General features: G+C 49.4%; 2 protein-coding genes across 2 annotated transcripts; both read right to left on the bottom strand.

Moving 5' to 3' along the window:
* Nucleotides 1-703: 703 nt before the first annotated feature.
* Nucleotides 704-15143, bottom strand: ELK1 (ETS transcription factor ELK1). Its single transcript, XM_049643761.1, has 6 exons — nt 14953-15143; nt 6680-6953; nt 4025-4474; nt 2944-3390; nt 2176-2277; nt 704-2090 (listed from the first exon to the last, which is right to left on the bottom strand). The coding sequence occupies exons 2-6, from the start codon at nt 6887-6889 to the stop codon at nt 1992-1994; spliced, it is 1308 nt and encodes a 435-aa protein (XP_049499718.1). The 5' UTR covers nt 6890-6953; nt 14953-15143; the 3' UTR covers nt 704-1991.
* Nucleotides 15144-16281: 1138 nt separating this feature from the next.
* On the bottom strand, nt 16282-25155 carry UXT (ubiquitously expressed prefoldin like chaperone). Its single transcript, XM_049643764.1, has 7 exons — nt 25096-25155; nt 24809-24915; nt 23316-23397; nt 23109-23176; nt 22732-22839; nt 16600-16663; nt 16282-16381 (listed from the first exon to the last, which is right to left on the bottom strand). The coding sequence occupies exons 2-7, from the start codon at nt 24904-24906 to the stop codon at nt 16328-16330; spliced, it is 474 nt and encodes a 157-aa protein (XP_049499721.1). The 5' UTR covers nt 24907-24915; nt 25096-25155; the 3' UTR covers nt 16282-16327.
* Nucleotides 25156-25667: the final 512 nt, after the last annotated feature.

The raw sequence follows: 25667 nt of genomic DNA on the forward strand, positions 1-25667 counted from the left end.
CAGGTGCTCAGTCTTTGCTAGTCTCACACGAACAGTGTCGACACACGCAATCACGCGTTCCTGGATCTCGTGTCTCAGGCACCCATCTGGCCTCACAGCCATTTTCTCCTCGTACCATCGACTTTCCCCACAAGGCTGCCATGGCTTCAGTTGCTACCACAGCCTTGCGTGAAGTTTCACACACAAACCATCTCCCGGTCATCTGCTTATTTACAGTGAAGTGTCTCTGACCATCTCCACTGCACCTTCGTGCCCGTACAGGCTCACACATCGTTTTGGTCACTCGGTCTGTCTCGCTCACCATCATCAGCCTGTCAGTGTCGGGGGTGTGGCCCCCGCTACCTTTGCCTAAACAGGACTTCACACACACCTCCGGTCTCTTGCACAGTACCTTAATCAGTCATTCCGTCCCACAGTGATTTTCTGCCACACAGCCATAACTTCTCACATAGACACGATGTCGCTTGTGGTTACAGCCACCACTCTCTCATACACGGTTTCACACGCATGTATGCACGATCACAGCTCTCCACACTTGCTCTCTTCTTCACACATGTGGTCACCGATCTGCAGTCTCTCTGACACACACCGCCATGCTACCTCTCGTAGTCAATTTCACACCCTCACCGCCCTTCATACAAACTCCTGCCTATCACAGTCAGTCCCAATGGCTTCAGGGAAAAACGGCTAGCAGACTCCAACATCACCTTTAAAAATATATATTTACAGGAACAATTCCCCATTCTCTGGGACTCTTAGAAAAAAAAAAAAAGATCCATTTTTTTGGGGAAGTAAAACAAACGGTGGAGACAGGTGTAGCACCGTCCCCCAAATCACCAACCCCCAGGTCCCCAGGCCCGGGCTGGACCGGTGCTTACAGGAGGTGAGCCCAGGAGTCTTTTGAACCCACCCTCCTCTCCAGCCTGGAATTAAGATAGGATAGGCTTTATGCCCCCCATTCCTCCCTCCCAACTCCAGGGACACTTAAAGGGTCCTTTGTACCCGCCCGCAGGAAATTGGGGGGCTGGGAGGGAGGGAGCTGAAAATACAGGTTTGGTATCAAAAATAAACACTTGGGGGTGGCAGGAAGATTCCCCCCCAAATCCCTTCCTTCCCACCCACCCCATCTCAGATATAGGAAGAGATGCTCCCCTCTCCCCTATTGAAAAGCCCTGTTTAAAAATAGATTATACTATCAAAATGGCAAGGGGTGGGGGACAAGGAGACCTGGAGTACTGGCTGGAGGGGCCCCCCAGACGGGGACCACTCCCCCCAAAAAAACCCTCCATTGGGAGGTAACAGGCAGGACCCCAGGAGTTTGGCAGACACAGGAATGGCTTCTCAGGGGGAGAAGAACAAAAGGAGCATTTCTCCCTGGCCAAAAAGATGGTATCTGAGAGGCTGGGGAGGTGGAAAATCCTATTTCAAGGGTGTGAGACTTCCTCGGCCAAGACTCCCAAACCGTTAAACGGCACAAATTCTTCCTGGACCCTTGGGTATGGCCAGGAATAATAAACTACAATAAGCTACCTCTTCTACCCACACCCCCAAATGGAGACAGGGCTCCCTCAGCTTCCCAAGGGCCAGCTGAGAAATAAATAAAGAAAAGGTCCTTCTCAAGCCAGACCCCGATTATCTCATCTTAGGGGAAAAATGCGGAGATGGGGGAGATGTCCTCACCACCCCCCTAAAAGGGTTGGGCCAGACTCCTCCCAGTGGCCTTCAAAAAATAAATAAATAAACCGCCCCCACCATTGCAGTAGGAGACGTGTAAGGGCGGCCACTGGGGAACTGACCAAGAAGAGAGAAGTTGTTGTGTTTCCTGTGGAAGGGTTATTGAGTGATCCTTCCTAAGAATCCCTACCCTACCACGACTAGAGCACAAGTCTGTCAGCTGAACTATGTTTCTCCTTGAGACGGCTGGCTGGAGAGAAGTTCAGGGCCATGGATGGAGTGACCCCAGAAGGGAGTGGTGGCGGTGGTGATGGTAGTCATGGCTTCTGGGGCCCTGGGGAGAGCACCACGGGGGTTGAGAGGCCATCCACGCTGATGGAAGGGATGTGCACCTGGGCGCTGCCACTGGACGGAAACTGGGGACAGAAATAGGGAAAGGTCAGGGATGGGGGCCATGCCAGGGTCTCTCACCCTCTCCGAGATGGGGGAAGGGGATCCTACCTGGAAGGAGAGCTTGGCTGGGCTACGGGGTGCAATGGGACTCAGGGTGCTCCAGAAGTGAATGCTGGGGGGCAGCGAGCTTGGCGTCAGCAGCACCGGGGTCTGTGGGGGAAGGGGTGGGTGGAACGCAAGTGAACACAGGGCAGGTGTGGGAAAATGGAAGGAACTTGGCTCCAGCCCCACCAGATTTCCCACTCGGACTTCTGAGATTATCTTCCCAAACTGCACAGGCTTACACCCTAACTACTAAGGTCAAGCCCAGGACACCTCTCCAATGTTATACAGACCACCTCTCCCAACTCCTGAGAGCCCACCTCCAGCTTCTCTGGGCAAGACCACCTACAAGACCCCATCCACATGCCGTTTTCAACCTCCTAAGTCACCAACCCATCAGCTTAGGATCAACCTCCAACTCTTACATCCCACTCAACCATATACCTCACAGGAAACCCGCTAAGGAAATCCCAGACCAAAAAGCCCCACGCAGGTTCCTCAACCCATGCCCCAACCCACCAAACAGTTCCCGCACAAAGCCTCTCGATCCCTGCCCACAAAACTCCCCACACCAGCCCTTCATTCGGACAGCCCAACCCAAGGCACTGGAGACTAGTGGGCCTTGCGTTAATCAAGCCCCGTCCCTCCAGCCTGGGGTCTCAGTGCAGCCAATCCGGCTCGAAGGCCCCACCCTCCCGCTCATTCAGAGAAACCACACTGGCTCTCGCAGTCTAGCTCCTCCCTCGCTCGCCCCACCCCTGCACAGGCACTCACCAATGTGTGCGTAGGTAGCAGGGATGGGGTCAGCGCTGGCCCCGGCGCCTGCAGCCCGGAGCCAGTTCCCGATCCTGGAGTCCGCTCGGGTCCTGGCCCACCCAGCAGGCTCGGGCTGAGTGGAAGCTCCAGGTCCCGGGGCTTCCGGCCCTTCTGGGGCTGGGCGATCTCCGTGTTGGAAGCAGTGGAAGCCGCGAGACCGCCGACCTGCGCTGTTGTCTCCATGACGACCGCGGGCAGCCGGGCCGGCCCACCCTCCGCAGGAGGAACTTCCGGCCCGGCCTTAGTGGCTTCCTGCACAAACCCCGCCTCCCCACCGACAGTGGCTTCCACCTCTTCCTTGGGCCCGTCCACTTTCACTTCGGGGGGCAGTGGCCTGCCCAACCCGGGATCCACATTCATCTCTTCTGATTTAGGGTTCTGGGCCTCGGGTGGGGTCAGGATGACCTGAGAGAGGAGGGCGGGCGGGCAGAGGGGGTGCATAAGGATTGCTGGGCTAGCGAAGCCAAGGACTTCTCTTGGAAAGCAGGACTTTGTAGCAGGGGGCATGATCGCACATCAAGGCAGGTACATCGACAAGACGTGGGGCTTTGCCAAGGATGTGGGGCTTCTTCTGGGGCAGCGTCTCTCCAGGGACAGGGCTGCCCCTCAGGGTGGGCTTCCCGGGGACACTGCCCCCATTCATGAAAGCAGTGGTTCTCAAAAATTTGCTTTATGGATTAGCAGCATGTGCCTCACCTGGAAACTAGTTAAAAATACAAATTCTCGCGCTCAACCCCAGATCCACAGAACCAGAAACTGGGGAGTGGGCCCCAGCAATCGAGTTTAAAAAGCCCTCCAGGTGATTCTGATGAACGCTAAGGTGAGAGAGTCTATGCGTTAAGCAAATAAATTCGGGCACCTTGTGTAGCTTCATACTTGCATAGCTCTCCTCCCCAACCCCTTCTCCCAGGGAACTTCTGTGTCTCTCCTTCCACCATATCTAAGTAGGATGTTTATGCTCCTTCTCCCACCAGCCCGCCTCCTCATTTGGGAACTGTATATCCTCCCTCTTACTGAATTTCTATATTCCAGTTCTTACCTGCAGAGGCAGGCCAGCCTCCTCAGCCTCCAGGCAGGCCTCCAGGGGGCTTGGACTGGTGCTCCTGCTCCCAGAAGGGGGCACTGCAGCTCCTGCAGGGGCGGTGTTGGAGAGCACTGAGGCAGGCCGAGAATGAGGGGGCGGCTGTGGCTGTGGCTGCAGGGACTGGATGGTGAAGGTGGAATAGAGGCCTGAGCGCATGTACTCGTTCCGGCTGCTGCGCGCCAAGCCACCCGGGCCTGCCATGCCTGCACCCTTGGGTGTGCCTGGTTTCCCAGAGGCTGTGTCCCCGGGGACAGTGTGTACAGCGGTGGGGGCCACATTTGCCACAGTGGAGGTGATCGACACCTCAGGCTGGGGCGGGCAGTCCTCAGTGGAGCACCTCGCGACCTCGGGGTAGGACACAAACTTGTAGACGAACTTCTGGCCGCTCACTTTGCGGATGATGTTCTGGGAAGGGAGGAGACAGGATAGAGGGCCTTAGAGGAGAGGGCCAGAGTTGGGGGGTGTACGGATGGAGGGTGGAGGGGTGCATCTCCCAGGGTCTTTCTTGCCCCTCTCCTGTCTTTTTACATATATGCCATCCCACCTCTGTGTCTGCCTCTGCATGGGTCCCCCCTCCCAGCCTTTCACCCGCGTCTTTCCCGATTTGGGGGCTCCTCCCTTCTCCTTCAGTTTCTACCTCTCTTCCCCATCATGATTTCCTTCTCTGTATTCTCCCCAGTTTCTCCCCTCTCTCTCCTCTCCCTTCCACAACTCTTCCTTTAGTCTACTGCCGTTCTCCCCCTTCCCGTCTCCCCTCCGGGTCTCCTTCCCATCAATCGTCCTCCGAGTCTCCCTGTCACTTCTCATCGCCATCCATCTGCACCCCGCGCCCGCCCCCAACTCAGAGACATACACCCACACCCTGAGGCACCTTTCCACAAGGGGCCCACCTAGGGGAGTCGGTGCAGGAGCAGGCTCCAGGAACCAGGGGTGTCTGGGGGGCTAAAAGGGCCAGGCCTTGCGGGGGTGGCTGCCAAGACAGTGTTGGGAGTGTAGCTGATGCAGTAAGGCAGGAAAATGAAGTAACTGATGTAAATATTGGAAGAGACTAAATTAATATAGAAGAATGTGGTGAGGAATTGCTGATATGGAGAATTATGTAAAGCTATTGATACAGAAGTACAACAGGGCAACATCACTAGGGAGAAAAGGCTGAGGAGCCTCACTTTTTTTGTTTTGGGCTTTTTTTTTTTTGCTTGTCACAGTTTATTTCTTTTTTAAAAATGTTTATTTATTTGAGTGAGAGCGAGCGAGCGAGCGAGCGCTAGCAGGGAAGGGGCAGAGAGAGAGCTCGGAGACACAGAATCTGAAGCAGGCTCCAGGCTCTGAGCTGTCAGCACAGAGCCTGACGTGGGGCTTGGACTCATGAACCTCGAGATGATGACCTAAGCCAAAATTGGACGCTTAACCGACTGAGCCACCCAGGTGCCCCTCACAGTTTATTTCTTGACTGAGCTGTAACTGAGGAGCCCCATTCTTAATACTGTGGTAGACTTTAAAGCTAAGGCCGTCAGAAAATGGAGTGACTGACAGCAAGTAGATAAGAGCATTAAAATACTGGTGTAAATATTGGGGGGAATCTCAAGGCTGGCTGGGTAGATCACAGACCACGTCTGAGATATTTCAGGGTAGGTCGGGAGGATCTCAGGGATGTTGTGGTGGCCTCATTAATATTGTTTTGGAGGTTTCAGCTAAAGGAATAAAATATGAAAAATGGAATAAATGCTATAAATAATTAAGGGTGGGCAGCATAGGTCCAGGGCTGTCCTGGGGGACAAGAGGCATGTGGGGGGCACTCGGGCACCTTAGAGACCTCTTAATCCTGGTCAGGTATGTCACAGGGTGGGTCTGTGTTTCTCAGAAAAGGAATGAAGAGGGGTATTCATTAATATTGTTTTGGAAGTTTCAGATAAAGAAGAAAATGAAAAAACTGGTAAATTGTGGGGGAGGGGAAACACAGCACCGGTGTGGGAGTCTGAAAGGGTAAGGAAAAGGTAAAATTTTAGCTATAGGAATAGATGATAAAATAATAAACACTGGGGTGGACCAGTGTTGCTCTGGGAATGCAAGAGAATGGGGTGTGCGGCTGGCATTATACATGTTGTTTTGGAGGTTCAGCTAAAGGAATGAGAGAAGAATCGATAAAAATGTTCAGTATCCCAGAGGATGAGGTACAGAAAGGTTGGTATAATACTGTCATGGAGATTTTGATGCTAGGAATAAGAATATTCTGGAATAAGAGCGGATTATGAAATAACTGAGGAAGCCCAGGACTGGTCCAGTTCCAGAAGACAGGATGAGGAAGAGTCATTTTTAATGGTGTTTTCAAACATTTTTAGCTGTAAGACAAGAAACGAAATGTTGTGTGGGGGGTGGTGGGGTAGGGGTCAGTATTAACACTGCTGTGAAGGTTTCAGCCAAAGCGGTAGCCCAAAGGAAATACCTGAGCTAAATGTTTGGGGTGCCCAACACCAGCGTGAGAGTATCAGAGAACGGGGTAGGAAATAGTAAATTTTGTTTTCAAAGTTACAGCTCCGACAAGTAAGGCAAAAAAATGAAATGATTGACGCAAATGTCGGCAGTTCCCGGTCCTGGCCTCCGAGGCCTTACCTTGTCGTAGTAGTACCGCAGGGCCCGGCTGAGCTTGTCGTAATTCATGTTGGTCTTGTTCTTACGCAGCCCCCACAGCCGGGCCACCTCCTCGGCATCCACCAGCTTGAACTCACCGCCATCCCGGGAGGTCCAGGAGATGATGTGGCCGTTGCCTTGTTCTCTCAGCAGCTGCAGCAGAAACTGCCACAGCGTCACAGAGGGGTCCATCGCTGGGGGAGTGCTCACGCCATCCCAGGGGTACCTGGAGGGCAGACGGCTCAGAGCTGAGAGGCTGTGAACGCAGAAGGAGGCAAAGGTCAGCAGGAGGAGGATTTCTTTTCTCGCCATCTTGGCTCCACCGCTGTCCCCAAAGCCCACCATCATTCCCTAAACCCCCTCAGACTAAATTCTAAGCTCCTCGGCCTGGCTTTGGATGACCCCTCATAATGGTAGGAGACTTTGGGGGACACGAGGATGGTGTGAATGAATTTTGCATGTGGAGCAAATGTGAATCTTTGGGGGCCAGAGGGCAGACTGTGGTAGGCAAAATAATGCCCCTCTCAAAAAGTGTCCACATGCTGGGATGCCTGGGGGGCTCAGTCGGTTAAGGGTCCGACTCTTGATCTCGGCTCAGGTCACAATCTCATGGTTCGTGAGTTGGAGCCCCGCGTCGCATTCTATGCTGACAGCGCAAAGCCTACTTGGGATTCTCTTTCCCTCTCTGCTCCTTCCCTGCTTGTTCTCTCTCTCTCTCTCTTTCAAAAATAAATAAAATAAACTTTAAAACAAAAAAAAGGGAAAAAAATGTCTACCTCCTACTCTCTGGAACCTAGGAGTATATTATGTTACACGGCAAAAGGAACTTTGCAGATGAACTTAAGGTTATAGGAATTCCCTCTTCTCTGCAGGGGATACGTTTCAAGACCCCCAGTGGATGCCTGAAACTGTGGACAGCACCAAACCCTATATATACTATGTTTGTTTCCTATACATATACACACAGGATAAAGTTTAATTTATAAATCGGGCACACTAGGAGATTAACAAAAATAACTGATAATAAAATAGAACAATTATGGCAATATACTATATAATAAAAGTTATGGGACTGTGCTCTCTCTTCTCAATATCTTATTGTTCTGAACTCACCCTTCTTGTGATGATGTGAGATGACAGAATACTTACACAATGAGATGAAGCGCGGTGAATGATGTAGGTGTTGTGACATAGCGTTAGGCTACCACTGTAAGGAAACAAGAGCCCTTAACCCTACAACCTCAAGGAACTGAATTCTGCCAGCAACCTGAGTGAGCAGGAACCAGATGGTCCCCTGGAGCCTCCAGAAAGGAATGCAGCCATGCCCACACCTGGGTTTGGGCCTGGACTTCTGACCTCTGGAGTGCCGACATAATAATGTACATTGTTTTAAGCAGCTGGGTTTGTGATAGTTTGTTACAGCCAGGGTGGAAAACTAGTATAATGCCCTTCACCTGAACGTTTTCATTTGTATCCTCCACCACATCAAACATCAAGTTTTCCAGGAGGTTCCTTCCACTAGCCCCTCGTAAAAGCTGTTCACTCTGTGTGGGGCTCCCTTCTGCCTACAAGTCTCTCCCATCATTCGAGTCCCAGCCACAGGAGCCTTGCCTTTCTGAAGCCTTCCTGAAACTCAATGTCTGCCCTCTCCTGTCTCTCTACTACACATTCCTTGGGCCTGTTACTGTCCCTGTATGTTCTCCTTCTTGAGAACAGCAATAGCCAACGTTTATTAGGTTCATAACACTTGGCTGGCATTGTTCCAATCAGGCAATATGGCCTAACAGACAACCGCTCAGGTTCAAGAGCCAGATTGCCAGGATCGGAATCCTGGTTCCGCTACTCATTAGCGGTGTGGCCCTGGGCATATTCTTTAACCTCCTTGTGCCTCAATTTTCCCATCTGTGAAATAGGGATAATAATAATACCGAGTTCACAGAGTTACTGTACAGATTAAATATAATGTGCCTGGAGTACGATAAGCTTTTAATAGCTATTAGTTCCTAATGTGTTCCTGATTCCTTACCTACTATTCCAAAATCCAAAAAGCTCTAACAACAGAAAACTTTATAAGCCTTTGGGTGGCAAAACCAGATTTGAAGTGAACAGGGCCCTCTCTGGTCTTTATTGATCCTCACTCAGTGTGACTGTTCGTACATTTTGCTACAGCGGTGTTATGTAACATCTTGTATGTGCACCTTGTTGCCTTTCTAAAATCTGAAAAATGTGCAATTCTGAAACACATCTGGCCCCCAAGGGTTTTGGATAAGGGCATGTAGACCTGTACTGCTATTTTTATAGGTACTGACTCATTTATCTTTCATCACAACTCTGGAAAGTAGGTGCTCTTTATTATCACTAATTTACAGGGGAGGAAGCTGAGGCACAAAATGTCCAAGTGACGTGTACAGGCCACAGAGCCTAAGTGGCACAGCCAGGATTCGGACCCACGCAGTCAGATTCCAGTTGTCTAAGCCTTTAAACCCTTAGGCTAAACTGCCCCCACACTGCTTCTTCAGCACATCCTGTGGAGAACAGGACCACCCCTGCCCACCACCCCAGAACTGCCCTCTGCTGAGGGTGAACTGGAAATAAACAAGGCGCTTCCTATTTATTCTCAAGGAATGAGCTTTCATCAATCACCTGTTCACTGGCTGGGATTGTTGGGTTCAGAAGACCTTCCAAACCAGGTTTCCAAGAACCTTCCTCTATTATTTATAGCTTGATTCTTTAATCTGTAATGAAATATACAGTATGAGCCTCTCAGGTCTGAGCTGTTTTGAAGCTCATTTGGCGGACATGATTTTAGGCTATTATACAAGTCACAGAGCCATGAAGTGTCCACATTTGAGAGTCCTGTCATCAGAGGCTTCACTGGGTTTATTTCAAAGACGTGCCTGTTTCAGAGGCACAAAGAATTCAGTGTGACTCCTGGTGGTGGAGACAGGCAATTTTACCAGTTCCTCTTTCATTCGCACTAGAACCTATCAATTAAGGTGAAATCCAACCTACCAATTAAAGTGAAATCCGACAGTTTGCTTCAAGCCTCAACAGCACACAGGGTTTTCTATTTTGTTTATCGTATTTCCCACTTGACCCCTAATGAGAGTCCTAGTAATTTGCCTACCTCAAATGTGTTTACTTCTCTTCACCTCATTCATTTAACAAGCATTTATTTAAAAAAAAATTTTTTTAAATGTTTATTTTTGAGAGGGAGAGAACGAGTGGGGGAGGGGCACAGAGGATCTGAAGCAGGTGCTGCACTGACAGCCTCATGCGGGGCTCGAACTCACGAACCATGACATCATGACCTGAGTCAAAGTCGGACTCTTAACCAACTGAGCCACCCAGGCGTCCCTAGCAAGCATTTATTGAGCGCCAGGTGCTGGGGATATGGCAGTGAACAGACAAAAATCCCTGCTCTAGTGGAATTCACACGGTGGTGGGGAAGACAGATAAGAAACAAGATAAATGAGTACAAAAATATGTCAGATGGTGAGAAGAGCTATGGGAAGAAAATGAAGCAGGGAAAGGAGTTATTTTTGAAAGGGTAGCCAGGGGAGGGTAGGCACTGAGCAGCTGACATTTGAGCAAAGGCCTGAATGAGACGAGAGTGTCAGGTTTGTGATGACCCCGGGAGCAGGTCGATCCAGGCAGAGGACACGGGGACACAGCCAGGGTGAACGACCCTGAGGCTGGAGCAGTGCTGGGCAGGTCAGAGGAAGAGAAAGGAGTCTGGCAAGGTCAGAGAGGAGGGAGTAAGGGCACAAAAAGTGGTAGGATGTGAGAACAGAGGGGCTAAGGGGGGCCAGACTGAGTGAGGCTTTTTCGGGCCCTGCAAGGACTGAGTGAGAGGAGAGCCACAAGAGGGCTGTGAACAGAGGCGTAAGAGGCTGTGACTTGGATTTTAACAGGATCCTTCTGGCTGTTGTGAAGAGACCAACTGTAGGGATAGGAGAGGCTACTGCAATAGTCCAAGTGAGAGATGGTGGCGGTGGCAGTGGAACTGGGGAGGGGTGGCTGAGTTCTGGACAAAATGTGAAAACCGAGTGAACAGGATTTGCTGACAAAAAGGATGGGGGTGGGTGAGAGAGGCATCATCAAGGGTGATTCTAGGTTTGTGGCCTGATCGCCTGGAACGATGGAGCTAGGACCAACTGAGATGGGAGCGCTGCAGGAGAGCAGGTTTTGAGGCAAGACTGGGAGGTCAATTTTGGAGATCGTCTCAGAGGCCTTTTAGACACCTATATGTATGCTATGAATAATAATATTGATTTTAAAAATAGTCCTACAGCGCTGGCTGTGTGCCGCATATCATTTAAATCACTTGACTCAATCATCAAAGCAACACTGTGGGGTGGGCATTATCACGATCCTCCCATTTTCCAGATGAGGAAATAGAGGTGGAGTTTGCCGGCTTGCCCCAAATCACGCAGCCGGAAGCTGGCAGAGCTGGGGTTCAAACCCAGGCAGTTTGGCTCCAGGCAGTGATCCCAGCACTTTACAACACCAGTTCTCTTTGACAAGAGACAGAAGGGGAAGACCCTAGAGGGTGACAGGGATGGTATTTTTACACAGGGTGAGCAGGGAGGGTCCGCTCCTGCAGGGGGGGAGGGAGCAAGCCATGCTGACCTCTGTGGGAAGGGTCTTTGTACACAGACTGCTGTACACAGACTCTAAGGTGGCCACAAGTTTGGCACACTACATCACGGGCACCGTGAGTTCATCCAGGTCCCACCTCTGAGGATATGAATGTGCCCTTCCCTCTTCTCACACCTGATAAACCTTTATTCTACTATCATCAAGTTCCAGTATCTCCCAGGCAGAATTAAAATTCTTCCTCTGTGTGAGCCAATGTGACGAACAACCTGTCTGCTCTCGCAAATCTGTTCTCTCTGGGTCTTCGGTCTCATACTCCTCTGCCCTGTTCTAGCTGTGTGACCTTGAGCAAGTTACTTAACCTCTCTGGGTCTGTTTCTGCAACTGTAAAATATCCTCAAAAGATACTATTCTCAAAGGCTTTTGTGAGGATTAAATGGCAATATATGTAAAGGACTTAGAAAACTATCTCTGGCATGTGGGAGACACCCAACAAATGTTAGCTCTTAGCTTGTGTATCAAGCTAAGATACACAGCCACCCCTCTCCAGTTCTCCTCCCCCCCACCCCCCCGCCTTATATATCACCATGGCCTATACCATCTGGCTCTTATCACCACTCTGACCTTGCCTCCTGCCTTCTCCCTCCACTCTCCTCCAGCCACACTGGCCTCCTGCGTGTTTCTTCTGTTTTTAATGTTTATTTTTGAGAGAGTGTGAGTGGGGGGTGGGGAGACAGAGAATCCCAAGCAGGCTCCGTGTGGTCAGTGCAAGCCCGATGTGGGGCTCGATCTCACGAACTGGGTTCGATGCTTTACCGACTGAGTTACCCAGGTGCCCCATCCTCCTTCAGGTTTCTTTCTTCTTTTTTTTTTTTAATGTTTATTTATTTTTGAGAGAGAGACAAGAGTGCAAGCAGGGGAGGGGCAGAGAGAGAGGGAGACACAGAATCTGAAGCAAGCTCAAGGCTCTGAGCTGTCAGGATGCGGGACTCAAACCCATGAACTGTGAGATCATGACCTGAGCCAGAGTCGGACGCTTAACTGACTGAGCCACCCAGGTGCCTCCTCCTTCATGTTTCTTGAACCCTCTAGGCACAATCTGACCTGAGGGCCTTTGCACCGGCTGTTCCTTCTGCCTGGTACACTCTTCCCCTGGACATTACGGCTCCCTCCCTGACCTCCTTCAGGCCTTAATTCAAGAGTCACCTTCTAAATGAGGCCTGCCCGGTGCCTAAGATTTCAACCACCCCCATACTCTATCCTTGTCTTCCCTACTTCATTTTTCCCCCTTGGTGCTTGTCTAACATACTAGATCTAATTTTACTTACTGTTTTATTTATATAGTCCATCTCACCCACTTTTAGCAAGCGTCTGCTCCACAAGGGCAGGAATTTCTGCCTGTTCTGTTCCCTCCCGTATCCCCAGCACCTAGAAGAGTGCCTGGTACTCAGTAGGTGCTAAGTGTTTGCTGAATGAACAATCCCAACTAGCTTCTTAACGAGCTCTCATATGCCCTCATCATCTCTATCTTCCTCCCCGCCACCCTGATTCGTCTGAAATTATATTTTTCACATTCATTCATGCAACACATTCTTATTGAGCACCTACTATATACTAGGTATATTTACCCAGCAGTAAATAAGCAGACAAAAATTGTAAGCCCTTATGGGACTCCCGTTCTAATGGGGAGAGACAATAAACACAATCAACTGGTAAAGTGCACAGTGTATCTGATAGTGATAAGGGGCAAAAGGATCAATAAAGCAGAGAAGGGACTTGAGTCCTGCTAAGTATGCAGGTTCAGATGGTCAGGGATGGGCTGACATTTGAACAGAGCTCTGAAAGGAATCATGGCGAGATCAGGGCTACAGTGTTCCAGGCAGGAAATATAACGAACACAAAGGCCCTGAGGCTGGATCACATCTGATGTGTTTGAGGATGAGTGAGGAGCTCACTGTGGCTGGAACAGAGCTGAGAGGACAAGGTGCAGGAGGTGAGGCCAGACAGGTTACTTGTTTTATTGACTCCCGGGCATTCTTTACACTGGAGGGGAGTCTAGCTCTGATTTCTCCGTTTTACAAATAAGGAATTGGGTGCAGGGAGGAAGTGGTTAAATCACTCAGGTCACAGAGCTGCTGGGATTGGGGGTGGATGGGTGCTGACACAAGGTGTGGAATGGAGGCAGCTCTGCAGGCAGGGGGAACAGCAAAAACAAAAGCTTGGAGATGAGAAGTCATTCGGTTTTTAAGGAGCGGGGTCTCACATGAGATGGGGTGAGGTGAGAGAGGGGAGCCTCAAAAATTATTTTGTGTTGAGGGGTCACCTAACTGGGGACTTACCTCTGAATAAGGTATTGAACCCTTATGCCGAACTTTCCTCACTACCTGTCTCATAGGGTGATGGTGAGGATTAAATGAGCTCATTAATATACAGCCCCTTGCCAGGTCCCTAGTAGGTGCTCAATAAATGTTGGCTACTAATGGCATTATCACTATCTTTAACGTATCCATTTATTGGAATGAGACCGAATGTCTTAGTGGTTAATGATGTATATGAGGGGGTGTGTTCTAGAGTGAAAAACACCTGGGTTCAACAGGCACACAGGGTGATCCAATATTAAGAAAGAAGGATGGTAGGGGTGGGGGAGAAGGCCACGGACTGATCCACCACAAGGAAAGGGAGAAGATAAAAGCACCTCCTGCGGGAGGGATTACAAAGCTCTGGACTCAGGGGAGGGTATGGGGGTGTGTGCCTGAATGCAAGCACATGGGTGACAGGAAGGCCAATGAACAGATCCACTGCAAAGGTGGGGGTGGGGGGAGTGCAAAGGCTCATCTAATTTACTGGGGGCAAGGGAAGCAGAAAGGCACACAGACTGCACAACAGTAGAGGAGAAAAGCCATCACACAGACTGATTAAAAGAAGGGAACGAGGCCATGGACTGGGCTACTGAAAATGGGGCGATAAAAAGCACTAAACTGACCCACTATTAAAAGGAAGGGAGAAGCCCAAGGACCGGAGCTACAGTCTACAAAAAAAGGAGGACAGGGCAATGGGCTGATAACTAGGGGGATGTGAATACAAGCCTTTAGACTGATCCACAGTAAAAAAAAGATGTGTGAGAGAGCCATGGACTGATGCGCTGGGGGACTGGAGGCAGGAATACAACTTCACAGATTAACTCACTGTTAAAGGGGGTGGGGGGGTGCACAACGCCACGGATTGATTCACTACAAGGAACAGGAGTGGTGGAACAAACAAGGCCACAGACGGGGTCCTTGAAAGTTGAGGACAGGCGAAATAAGAACACTCAGGTGCACCTACTGTCAAGGAGTCGGACAATGCCAGAGACTGCTCCCCTCTAAGTGGGGGTGGGGGCAAGACCGTGGGCGAGTCCACTGTAAGGTGGGGTGGGGAGAAATATAAGCACGCAGACCGATCCATTATCAAACAGGAAGGGGGGTCAGGCCACGGTCAGCTCCACTACAAGGGGCGAAGGTAGGGGACAATACCACAGGCAGGTCCACCAGCCGTGGAGGTGGCGGTGGGCAGTCGAACACAGGCAGGCCACGGGCCAAGCCACATCCCTCGCGCGGGGGCGGGAAGGATACGTGGGGTCACGGACTGGCCCTCCACCCTCCAGGCCCCGGGCTCACCTGTGTGTAGCGCAGTGGCAGTGTTGGCAGCTCCGGGGGGCGGGGGCTCCATGCGCAGCCCCACCGCCCCCCAGGCCCGGGCTCCGAGGCGGCGGCGGTGGTGGCGGTGGTGGCGGCGGCGGCGGCAGCAGCTAGAAGCCGCCCCTGCGTTTCCTCACCGCTCACGTGGGACTACTGAGGAGGGGCCGAGCATTCTGCCGCTCGTTGATTGGACAGAACACCGAGGATCGACCGCGCGGCTTCCAAGGCTGGGGAGGCGGGCCCTGCCCCACAGAGCTACGCCGTGATTGGCCCAAGGGGAATTGATGGAACGCAGATGGCCGCCTGGGTTCCGAGGGGGCGTGCCGGGCCTCTCCGGTGCTTCACGCTAATTGGCTCAAGACTGACAGCCGTGGGCGATTGACAAGATCCTGGGGGCGCCTGCCTCACATTGATTGGCCTATATGGAAGACAGCCTCCGAGGATAGGGGCCGATGGACCCTGCTTTCTGCTAATTGGTGGATGAGGGACTCCTAGACAGCTGCCAAAACACCAACGGGGCGGTGCTGCACTCCACGCTGCTCAGCGGAAGCTGGACTTGTATGGAAGTGGGCGTAGCAGCCGCCTGGAAGGGGGTCGGGCCAGGGCTGTGCGTAGGTGGGCACGGTAACTCTATAGTGATTGGCTAGAAAAGACGAGTTTAGAAGGGGACCGAGATAGGAGGGCTGGACAGCCGCCAGGCACGCAAAGGGACGTTGAGTGGTGGAAACTAAATGCCTACGAGGGTAGCGTCGAGCAGCAGCCAGTTATAAACGGGCAGAACCTGGCTCTGCATTGATTGGCGGAAGCTGGACTCAACCTAGAATAGGGGCCGGACCAGGGAGGGAGGGATTCGGCTTTGTGCCCATTGGTGGAACTGGAACTATTTAGAAGCGGGGTGAGGCCAAGGTTTAGCCGAGACGGGCGTGGGTGTAATCTAAGGTACCCCAGTAATGATTAGGGTGTGGGAGAGGGGCAAAACTTAGGGCCAGGAATGAGTGTCTTGGGAACAAACCTCCACCTTGAACGGGCCCATTCTCTATGATAATTCAAAGAGTTATGTCCAGGAAAAGAAACAGAAAGAAGAGCCAGGTGGGGGGCCCAGGTTGCCAAGGCGACAGAAGATAGGGCAGAGCAGAAAGTCAAGTGGCAAATGCTGCTAGGCAACAGGCTAGAGGCGGGACTTCAGGGGTGCTTTAAAGGTTTCACACGGAGACTGGATCTCTGGGCCTCCTGATAACTTTGTGCTTTAGAAACAGGGCACTTGAGCAAACAGCAGGGGTTGAGGTGGGGAAAGAAGGGCCATGTGACTCAAAGGCATTCAGGCTCTTTAATGTCTGGGGAGGCAGGGAAGAAGTCAATGGTGAGGTGTCTCCGGGAAATTCTGCAGGCCTTGCAGCTCTCTAAGCCCCTGAAAAAAGAGGACAGAAGAGATTGAACAGAGACTGGGTCCAGGCACCATCCCAGGCTTGCTCTGACCTCCCCTCCCTCAGAGCCAGCCTGGCTCCAGCTTGGCTCCAGCTTAGAGAGAAAGATGGTCTTTCTCGTCCCTGGCTCTCTCCCTTCCTCAGGTCACCACCCTGAACACATTCGGAGACAGAGTCTGGGAGTGGGGTGAGCTGCTCTCACCTCTAGCAACATGTGGATATGGGCCTTGATATTCATGGAGTCCTTGGTGAGGCTGTCGCTGAGCCTGGAGAAAAGAAACAAGAAAGGGCGAAGTGGGCCCCACTTAGGCTCATGAGGATGCTGCTTCCTCATCACTTCAAGAACTACCTGTGTCCTGGATGACTTCCATGTGGCAGGTGGAACCTACTGCCTCACCTGCTCCTATGTGGAGATGCCCTGCCACCACCTGGACTGCACTGATTCAGAGACATTTATTGAATCCCCTACTCTATGCCAGGCACTTTTAGGGACTGGGGAGAGAACAACAAACGCAACAAACACAAATCTCAGCCTTATGGAGCTTGAGTTCTCATTAAGAGGGACAAATGGTGGAATGACATACAGAGTGTGTCGGATGGCTATAAGTAAAATGAAAAAGTCAAATGATAAGAGACGATAAGGAGTGTGGGAGTGGGGCTACAATTCTAATTAGAGTACTTACAAATGACTGTACTGAGAAACATTTGACTAAAGACTTAAAGTGGACCACGTGGATCTATGGAAGATGAATGTTCTGGACACAAGGGCCAACACATGCAAAGGTGTGAGTGTACCTGGCATGTCTGAAGGACAGCAACGAGGCCAGTGTGGCTGGAGAAGAATAAGCGAAGGGGGACTGTAGGAGGGGAGGTCAGAGAAGTAAGCCACAATCGTGTAAAACCCACCAGGCCATGGTAAGGACTCTGACTTTTACTCTAAGTGAGATGGGAGCCAAGGGAGGCTTGTGATCAGAGAAGGAATGTGAACCGACTAGGGTTTAAGAGGATTCAGCTGGCCGCTTTGTGGAGGACTGGGGATAAGGAAAGCTAGTGTGGGAGCAGGAAGTCCAGTGAGAAGGCTACTGTAATAGTCCAGGTGAGAGATGGAGACTCAGACCGCAGTGGCAGCAGCTTAAGTGATGAGAAGTGACTGGATTTGGAACATACTTGGAAGGTAGGGTCAACAGGATTTAGCAAAGGTTGGATATCAGGTGTAAGAGGACTCAAAGAAGATGCCAAAGCCTAAGCCTGGAAGCTTAACTGGGTCTAACTGGGAAGTTGGAGTTGTCTGAAACCACTCTGGCTCTTGACTACGGAGTTACATAAACCAGTCAATTCCTTATATCTTAATGTTTGTTTATTTTTGACAGAGAGAGAGACAGACAGACAGAGCATGAGCAGGGGAGGGGCAGAGAGAGAGGGAGACACAGAATCCAAAGCAGGCTCCAGGCTCCGAGCTGTCAGCACAGAGCCCGCCGCAGGGCTTGAACTCACAGCGAGATCATGACCTGAGCCGAAGTCTGACGTTCAACTGACTGAGCCACCCAGGTGCCCCTCAATTCCTTATATCTTAGAAGCCAACTGGGATAAGTCTCACTCAAAAGAATCCTAACTGATACCAAAGGTCAAGGAAGGCCCTTTTGAAGAATGAAGAATGAGTAAGAGTTAAACAGTAAGAGGGTCTTTTCCCCGCAAAAGGCCAAGAGGCAGGAAAGAACTTTTGGAAGAGCTGTTCAGGAAGTCAGAGTGTTAGGAATTAAGTGAATGGTGGACAGAAAGTCCAAGATAAGGTCCAAGAAGTAGGAAGGGGCTAGATCACGCAGGGTCTTGATACTGTGATAAGGAGAAATATGGATTTTATTGTGCTGAGCTATCACAGAAGTCAATTTTAGGCAAATTAAATACAGTAAGAAAAGTATAACAACATAGAATGTTGAATTGGAAAAAAAACAGTATTGTAAACCCATTTGTATATCAATGTCTCCCAAATTTATATTTTCAGTCCAGACCCCTCTCCTGAACTCCAGCCTTGGGGGTTTTAACCACATCTTCAAAAACTTCCAATGTTAAACAAGCACCCCATGCTTAACAGGTCCTAGACTGAACTCCTGATCTTCCCCATCCAAATCTTCCCCTTCTCTATCTTCTCCCTCTCAGATAATGGCAACTGCATCCTTCCAGTTATTCAGCCCAAAACTCTTATACCCCACATCCTATCAGGCATTCTATTTAAAATTACAATCGCTCCATCCCAGGCAATGTGTCTTTTCCTTTCACTATTAAAGTATAATTGGTACAGAACAGAGTTTCAGGGGTACAACAATGAGTCAATATTTATACACACTGTGAAATGATCACCACAATAATACTAACCCTAACCTGTTACCATACAAAGTTACAAAAAAAAGTTTTCCCAGTGTTTCTTCTCTCCATTCCATGCTTTTCTCTGTAGCATAGTCAACCTGTGTGACATACTGTATCATTTACTTATTTTTTATTATCTGGCTCCCCTGACTAGATAAGCTGTGTAAGGGCAGAGAACAGATTGGTCTGCTTTGTGCCCTGCTGTATCCCTAGGAACCGAACAGTGCATGGCACATAGTAGTCACCCAATGTACGTTGAATAAATAATTAAGTAACTACTCTGTTCAAAGGAACCTGAAGTCCTCAGAAGATGGTTGAGTCTATGTTTAAAGACAAGAAATAGGGGTGCCTGGGTAGTTTAGTCGGTTCAGTGTCTGACTCTTGATTTCTGCTCAGGTCATGATCCAAGGGTCGCAGGATCAGACCCTGCGTTGGGCTTTGTGCTCAGTGTGGAGCCTGCTTAAGATTCTCCCTCTCTCTCTCTCTCCCTCTGACCCTCTCCCTGACTCCTGGCACTATTTTAAAAAAACACAAAAAAAGACAAGAAATAAATGAAGCCTGGTATTGTTGTCAGAGAGCAAGAATGCTTTCAAGAATATCTGGGGTAGGGGCCCCTGGGTGACTCAGTCAGTTAAGCATCCAGCTCTCGATTTTGGCTCAGGTCATGATCTCATGGTTTTGTGAGTTTGAGCCCTATGTTGGTCTTTGTGCTGACAGCCTGTTTGGGATTCTCCCTCTTTCTGTTCTTCCCCTGCTCATGCTCTCTGTCTCTGTCTCTCTAAATAAATAAATAAATAACTAAATAAATAACTAAATAATTAAAATTTAAAAAATAAAAAAAACTAAAATAAACTCACAAAAAACATATTAAAAAAAATATCTGGGGTGGTACTCAAAGAACAGAGCAGTGAACCTGATCAGATTCTAAGGGCAATTTGAACATCAATGAAAATAACAAAATTAGTTAATGGTACAAGCTTAGTCTATGAAAGACTATGAGTTGCAACATTTTTTAAAAAGGAGAAAAATACAAAGTCTACCAAATGCTAGTTGTAACACAAATGGAAGATGTTTATTTTTTTGCTACTGATTTAAATATGTAAGGCAGTGTTAATGGTAAAATAGTTATTCTGTCTCTCCTTTTTAAATTAATTAATTAATTATTTATTTATTTTTAAAGTTTGAGACTGAGTGAGTAGAGGAGGGGCAGAGAGAGAGGGAGAAAGAGGGAATCCCGAGCAGGTTACACACTGTCAACGTGGAGCCCAACACAGGGCTTGAACCCATGAACTATGAATGAGATCATGACCTGAGTCAAAACCAAGAGTCAGACATTTAACCGACTGAGCCACCCAGGTGCCCGCCCCAAATTCTTTTTTTTTTTTTTAAAGATTTTATTTGTATTTTTATTTTATTTTATTTAAAAAAAAATTTTTTTTAATGTTTATTTATTTTTGAGACAGAGAGAGACAGAGCATGAACGGGGGAGGGTCAAAGAGAGGGAGACACAGAATCTGAAATAGGCTCCAGGCTCTGAGCTGTCAGCACAGAGCCCGACGCGGGGCTTGAACTCACTGACCGCGAGATCATGACCTGAGCCAAAGTCAGCCGCTCAACCGACTGAGCCACCCAGGCGCCCCAAAAGATTTTATTTTTAAGAAATCTCTATACCCAATGTGGGGCTCAAACCCACAACCCTGAGATCAAGAGTTGCATGCCCCACTAACTGAGCCAGCCGGGCACCCCTATTCTCTGTCTCTTCTATAGTTACACGTCTCTTTATGGTGTGGATGTGTATTCTTTTCTGTGTAATCAAGAAGAATATACACAAAGATAAGATCCTCCCACTCCCCCCAAAATAATACTAAGAATAGGAAGGACTGACAGGCCATTTGGTTACATAAAAAAACAGAGGGGGTGTGGAGAGGGGAAGTTAGTTCAAAGTGAGTTGCAAGTAAAAAAGTCTTTTCAAAATGAGAGTGAACTACCCCACAAATTTTCATCTCCTAGAAAGATGAAACTTCTAGAAGCCTTACTAATTACAATAAACTAATAAATGATTCAATCACATTTCTCATCACAATAACCAACCAGGCACTGACAATATATTTATTAAAAATTTTTTTAAAATGTTTATTTATTTTTGAGAGAGAAAAAGAGAGGGAGAAGAGCAGGGGATGGGCAGTAAGGGGGCGGGGGGAGTCCCAAGCAGGCTCTGCGCTGACAGTGGAGGGCTCGGTCCCACAAACCATGGGATCATGACCTGAGCCGAAATCAAGAGCTGGACTCAACCAAATGAGTCACCCAGGTGCCCCAGGTACATTTTGGGGGAAAGACAGCAAGTCTCAAAAAAATTAAAATCTACCTGAAGGCTCAGGAATCCTGTGACATACAAAGGAAAGCTTTGTTATAAATAAAACAAATGGATGTGGTCTAAATGACCAGTAGTTCAGAACTGTGTTGGCCCATGAAAGCAGCCCCTTGACCCCTCCACCAATTGGTCTGATCACTAAGATTAAGAAATCTCAGCAGGTCTGAGGCTCTTTTGGGTCTACTAACACCGAAACCCTGGAAAGGTTTGAAAAGAGAAGAATCACTAAAACCACAAGAGAGGCAATGCTGGAAGAAATGAATGTAGGAATAAATATAACCCAGAAGGAATTTTAGATGAGTGGTATTCACTCTTGTGAGATGATATTAATCTAAATGCATTGCTCAGTGTCCCCTCTCTTGGCAATTCTGCTACATGGCTGTCACAGTGGTCCTCTTGCCAGGAAGGCTCTTCCCCAGATAGCCCCTGGGAGGCCTTCCTTAGCTACATTTCAAACCTCTCATCCACACTCCCAATTTCCCTTCCCTGCACAAAGCCTTAAACTCAATTGGAGCCCATACTTTCTCCCCACATTACCTCCCTGCTGCCATCACCAGAAATCTGCTTCAATCCCCACTTCAATCTGTTTCCAACATACCCTTTTTAAAAAAAAAAAAAAAGTTTGTTTATTTTTGAGAGAGAGAAAGAGTGCGAGCTGGGGAAGGTCAGAGAAAGAGGGAGACACAGAATTTGAAGCAGTCTCCAGGCTCTGAGCTGTCAGCACAGAGCCCAACGCGGGGCTCGAACTCACCGCAAGATCAGGACCTGAGCTGAAGTCGGACACTCAACCGACTGAGCCACGCAGGCGCCCCTCCAACATTCGACAGACACAGAATGCCTACTTTATGCCATGTACTATTCTGGTCACTTGGGGGTATGGACAAAATATCTCCCTTTGTTAAGCTTACATCCTAATGGGCAAAGGCAATGAATTTTAGAAAGAAGTAAAATTACACAGTAAACATTGAGAGGTCATAAGTAGAACAAGGGAGGGGAATAAGGAGAGCCAGGGGTCGTGATTTGACAGGCTACGGAAGTCCTCATTGAGGAGGTGACATTTGAGAAAGACTTAAACTGAGTTAGGGGAAAGGAAGCCAGGCGTGTACCTGGGGAAAGAGTGTTACAGGCAGAAAGCACAGTCCCTGCAGTCAGGTGGGCTTGTTCTGAGGGTGTTTAAAGAAGCCTGGGAAGGTCAGTGTGGTGAGAGCACAGTGGATGAGCAGACAACTTAGGAGGAGGTGAAGTCAGAGATAGTTTGTTTTACTGTTACTGATTTATAGGCCAAAACCTCCTGGATCTGGTCAAAATTAGGCCTTCAAAAAACCCTTCTGTCTGCCTCCCCGCCACCAAGTATGGAGCCTGGCATACAGCAGATAGCCAATAAATGTTTGTGTGGATGGACAATACAAAGAGCATTTATTGAGTGCTTACTATGTACTATACTTGGGGCTCAGCTTTGTATCTCCACTGTCCTCAGCCCTAGCCTTGAGGAGGAGGGGAGATGGGCCCTGAAGTATCATCCCAGGCAGCCATGGGGAAAGGGAGAAGGGTGTTGCAAATGGTGGTATTTTAGACACTATCCTCATAGAATGGACTTACTCTGTGAGGAGGTTGCTCTTACGATCAATGAACTTGAGGGCTTCTGCCAGGGTCAACTCCAGGAAAAAACCATATCCAAGGGCCACATAGATTCGTGAAGTGTCTGGGCTGAGGAAACAATGGTTAGAGGAAGAGCGGGATGTCCTTATCACTGCATACTATACAGTTTATTAGAGAGGGTTTTTTTTTTAATCCCCTCCTCCCACCTTCCCCAAATTGAAGCTCTGGGAGGGCAGGGATTTTGTCCTATTTGATTTGCTGTCACATCCCCAGCACTTAGCACAGTGTCTGGTAAATAGCAAATAGTCAAAAAAATATCTGTTGAATGAAGAGGGGAGCTGAACCCTGTGGGCTCATAGGGGCAGGTAGACACTCACACAACTGTGTCAACGAAGAAGTTACAGCCCAAATCCACCTGCATATATAACTCCGAGGGCTTAGCTTCCTGTGGGGCCAGGGAAAAAGAGGTAGGGGTCAGTGGTCAACTTTTAGGTCAGCTGACAGGTTTTGGTCTGGGGTCTCTCCTCCCATCCCCCTCCCTTGTCCACATACACCAAAATGGTACCAAACCTTGGTGTCTTTACCTGAAGTCGCTCAATGACATTTCTCAGTTGAAGGTATTTGGCCAGCTGCTCATATACCTTGTCACGATGGTCCAGGACTTTTCTGATGGGACAAGAGGAGAATGGTGACCAACAGGAAGCCCTGGCCCTCTCAGAATACCTCACAGTATGACCCTCTGAGACCCTCATGTCACCATGCCCTAAAGAAGCATTTTAGTGCAGAAGTGAAGGTTTGGATTGTGAGTCAGACTGCTTGGGTTTGAATCTAGGCTCTCTTTTTTGACTAGTCGTGTGACTTTGGCAAGTAAGTAACCTCTTTAGGACCCAATTTACCTACCTATAAAATAGGGATGACAATTATTACCTCAGAGTCATAAAGAGAATTACATGAGCGTTTACTATAAAGTACTTATAGGGGTGTCTGGGTGGCTCAGTGGGTTAAGCACCTGACTCTTGATTTGGGCTCAGGTCATGATCTCACAGTCGTGAGACTGGGCCCCAAGTTGGCTGCCCACTGAGCGTGGAGCCTGTTGGGGATACTCTGCCCCTCTGCTGCTTGCACACTCTCTCTCAAAAATAACATAAAAAGAGCACTTAAAATAGTGCCTGCCAAATAGTAAGATCTATGTATGTATTAGTTAATATTTATTAGTATTATTATTAAAAAAATTTTTAATGTTTACTTTAGTTTTGAGAGGGAGAGAGAGAGAGAGAGGGAGAACATGAGCAGGGGAGGGGCACAGAGAGAGAGAGAGAGAGAGAGAGAGAGAGAGAGAGAACTGTAGGTAGGTGGGATCCAGGCTCTGCGTTGTCAGCATAGAACCTGAGGTGGGCCTCGAACTCACAAACTGTGAGATCATGACCTGAGCCGAAGTCAGATGCTCAAGGACCCAGCCACCAAGGCGCCCCTATTTCTTAGTATTGTTATCACACTGCCAATGCCTCTTTCTAATCAGAATGTCCCATTCTCTAGAAAATTCCTCCATCTCTTTTAGGATGTTTAAGGTCCTATTTCTGAATACTCTATTTCCTACTCAGACTAGTAAGGATAGTAATAATTTTTCATGCTCATTGAGCCTGTAGTATCCATATTAAATTCTTTACAAGGAATGAACACAATGAAAACTCAAAACAACCCTGAGGAAGGTCCCATCAACTTTCCCATATCACAGATAAGAAAACTGAGGCACAAAAAGGCGAGACGGGGTACACCGTCTTCACAGGATGGAGAAAAGGCCAAGCGAAGGATTTGAACCCAAAAACTACCGGTTTGGAGCCCAACTCGGCCCGAGATGGGAGGCTGCACATGCGCGGACACACCCTCTGCTAAGACCGCCACATCCCAGTCCAGTCGCACCCCGGATGTCGTCGCCCCTCCTTCCCCGCTCGATGGGCGCACGGGGCCGACCTCCGAACGTCTTCCCCACCAATCAGAAGGCTAGGCCCTGACTTCAAACGCCCCGCCTCCCCACGTGGAACGTTCCAAACGCCCGGCCCTCCACACTGTCACTCACCGCAGGTCCCGCTGCAGCACGTCGCAGATGAAGGCCTCATAGCGCAGCACTTTCTCCCCTGTGGATTCCAGCGCCCGCCGTTTAGGGGGCGTCGCCATGATGGGCTCCTGAGGAATGTGAGAGGGGGGGCAGACCACGTTGATCACTCAGTTTGGCCTCAAGCACGGTACATCTGCACCCCCTCAACAGCCGAAGTGGGCTCGTCCGACTCCTGCCAGGGGTTCTGCCTTCAGCCCCTCCCAACTCTGGGACCTTGCCACCCAGGGACACCCAAACGCGGCCCTCACCTTAGAGCCGCCGGCAATAAGAACAGTTGCTATAAACCGCGGCTTCCGGGTGGCGCGGGTGAATGACGTACGCTAAGGGCGAGGGCCAACCAAATAGCCAGGTGGGGAGGGGCCGCTCTGAAGGGATGAAAACCGCCGAAGCAGAGGCGAGAGGGGCGGGGCTTTAGGGAATCTGGTGAGAGTACTAGACAGCAGCGTGTGGGAACAGGGATGCGCGCGGAGCCTGTGGGGACCGCGCGTGGCTCGCGGGGGCGGGCCTTAATGGGATTTGGCGGGTTCTGGGTGAGGCGGGGCGTGCAGGTGGAGGTAGAGAGAGAGTAAAGCGTTTGGTATTTAAAAGTCAGAGCTTCGGAAGCAGCCAGACAAGAATTGATTTTGGTTCTGGTTTGTAAAAAGGAGAGAGTACATCCCTGTGATCTATCGCCGTGGATTTGATTCTTCACACGGGAGATTTGGGTTTGGCTCCCGGTAATGGGGATGGATGTGAGCATTAAAAAAATTTTAAATGGAGACAGAGGTCCTAAAATTCATCTTTGGTAACTCCGGCTTTGCAGCTCGCAATTCCATAACCA

This window comes from Panthera uncia, chromosome X (assembly GCF_023721935.1).
Source record: "Panthera uncia isolate 11264 chromosome X, Puncia_PCG_1.0, whole genome shotgun sequence".
In the NCBI taxonomy this organism is placed as follows: Eukaryota; Metazoa; Chordata; class Mammalia; order Carnivora; family Felidae; genus Panthera; species Panthera uncia.

Excerpts from the sequence above, each read along its gene's own strand:
- ELK1 (XM_049643761.1), bottom strand. The coding sequence starts at position 6,889 with ATGGACCCCTCTGTGACGCTGTGGCAGTTTCTGCTGCAGCTGCTGAGA. Across the intron at positions 2,278-2,943 it reads TGCTACCTACGCACACATTG|ACCCCGGTGCTGCTGACGCC; the intron begins GTGAGTGCCTGT and ends CTTCCCCCACAG. Across the intron at positions 2,091-2,175 it reads CAGCCAAGCTCTCCTTCCAG|TTTCCGTCCAGTGGCAGCGC; the intron begins GTAGGATCCCCT and ends TTCTGTCCCCAG.
- UXT (XM_049643764.1), bottom strand. The coding sequence starts at position 24,906 with ATGGCGACGCCCCCTAAACGGCGGGCGCTGGAATCCACAGGGGAGAAA. Across the intron at positions 23,177-23,315 it reads ATGTCATTGAGCGACTTCAG|GAAGCTAAGCCCTCGGAGTT; the intron begins GTAAAGACACCA and ends CTGGCCCCACAG. Across the intron at positions 16,664-22,731 it reads AAGAGCAACCTCCTCACAGA|GCTCAGCGACAGCCTCACCA; the intron begins GTAAGTCCATTC and ends TCTTTTCTCCAG.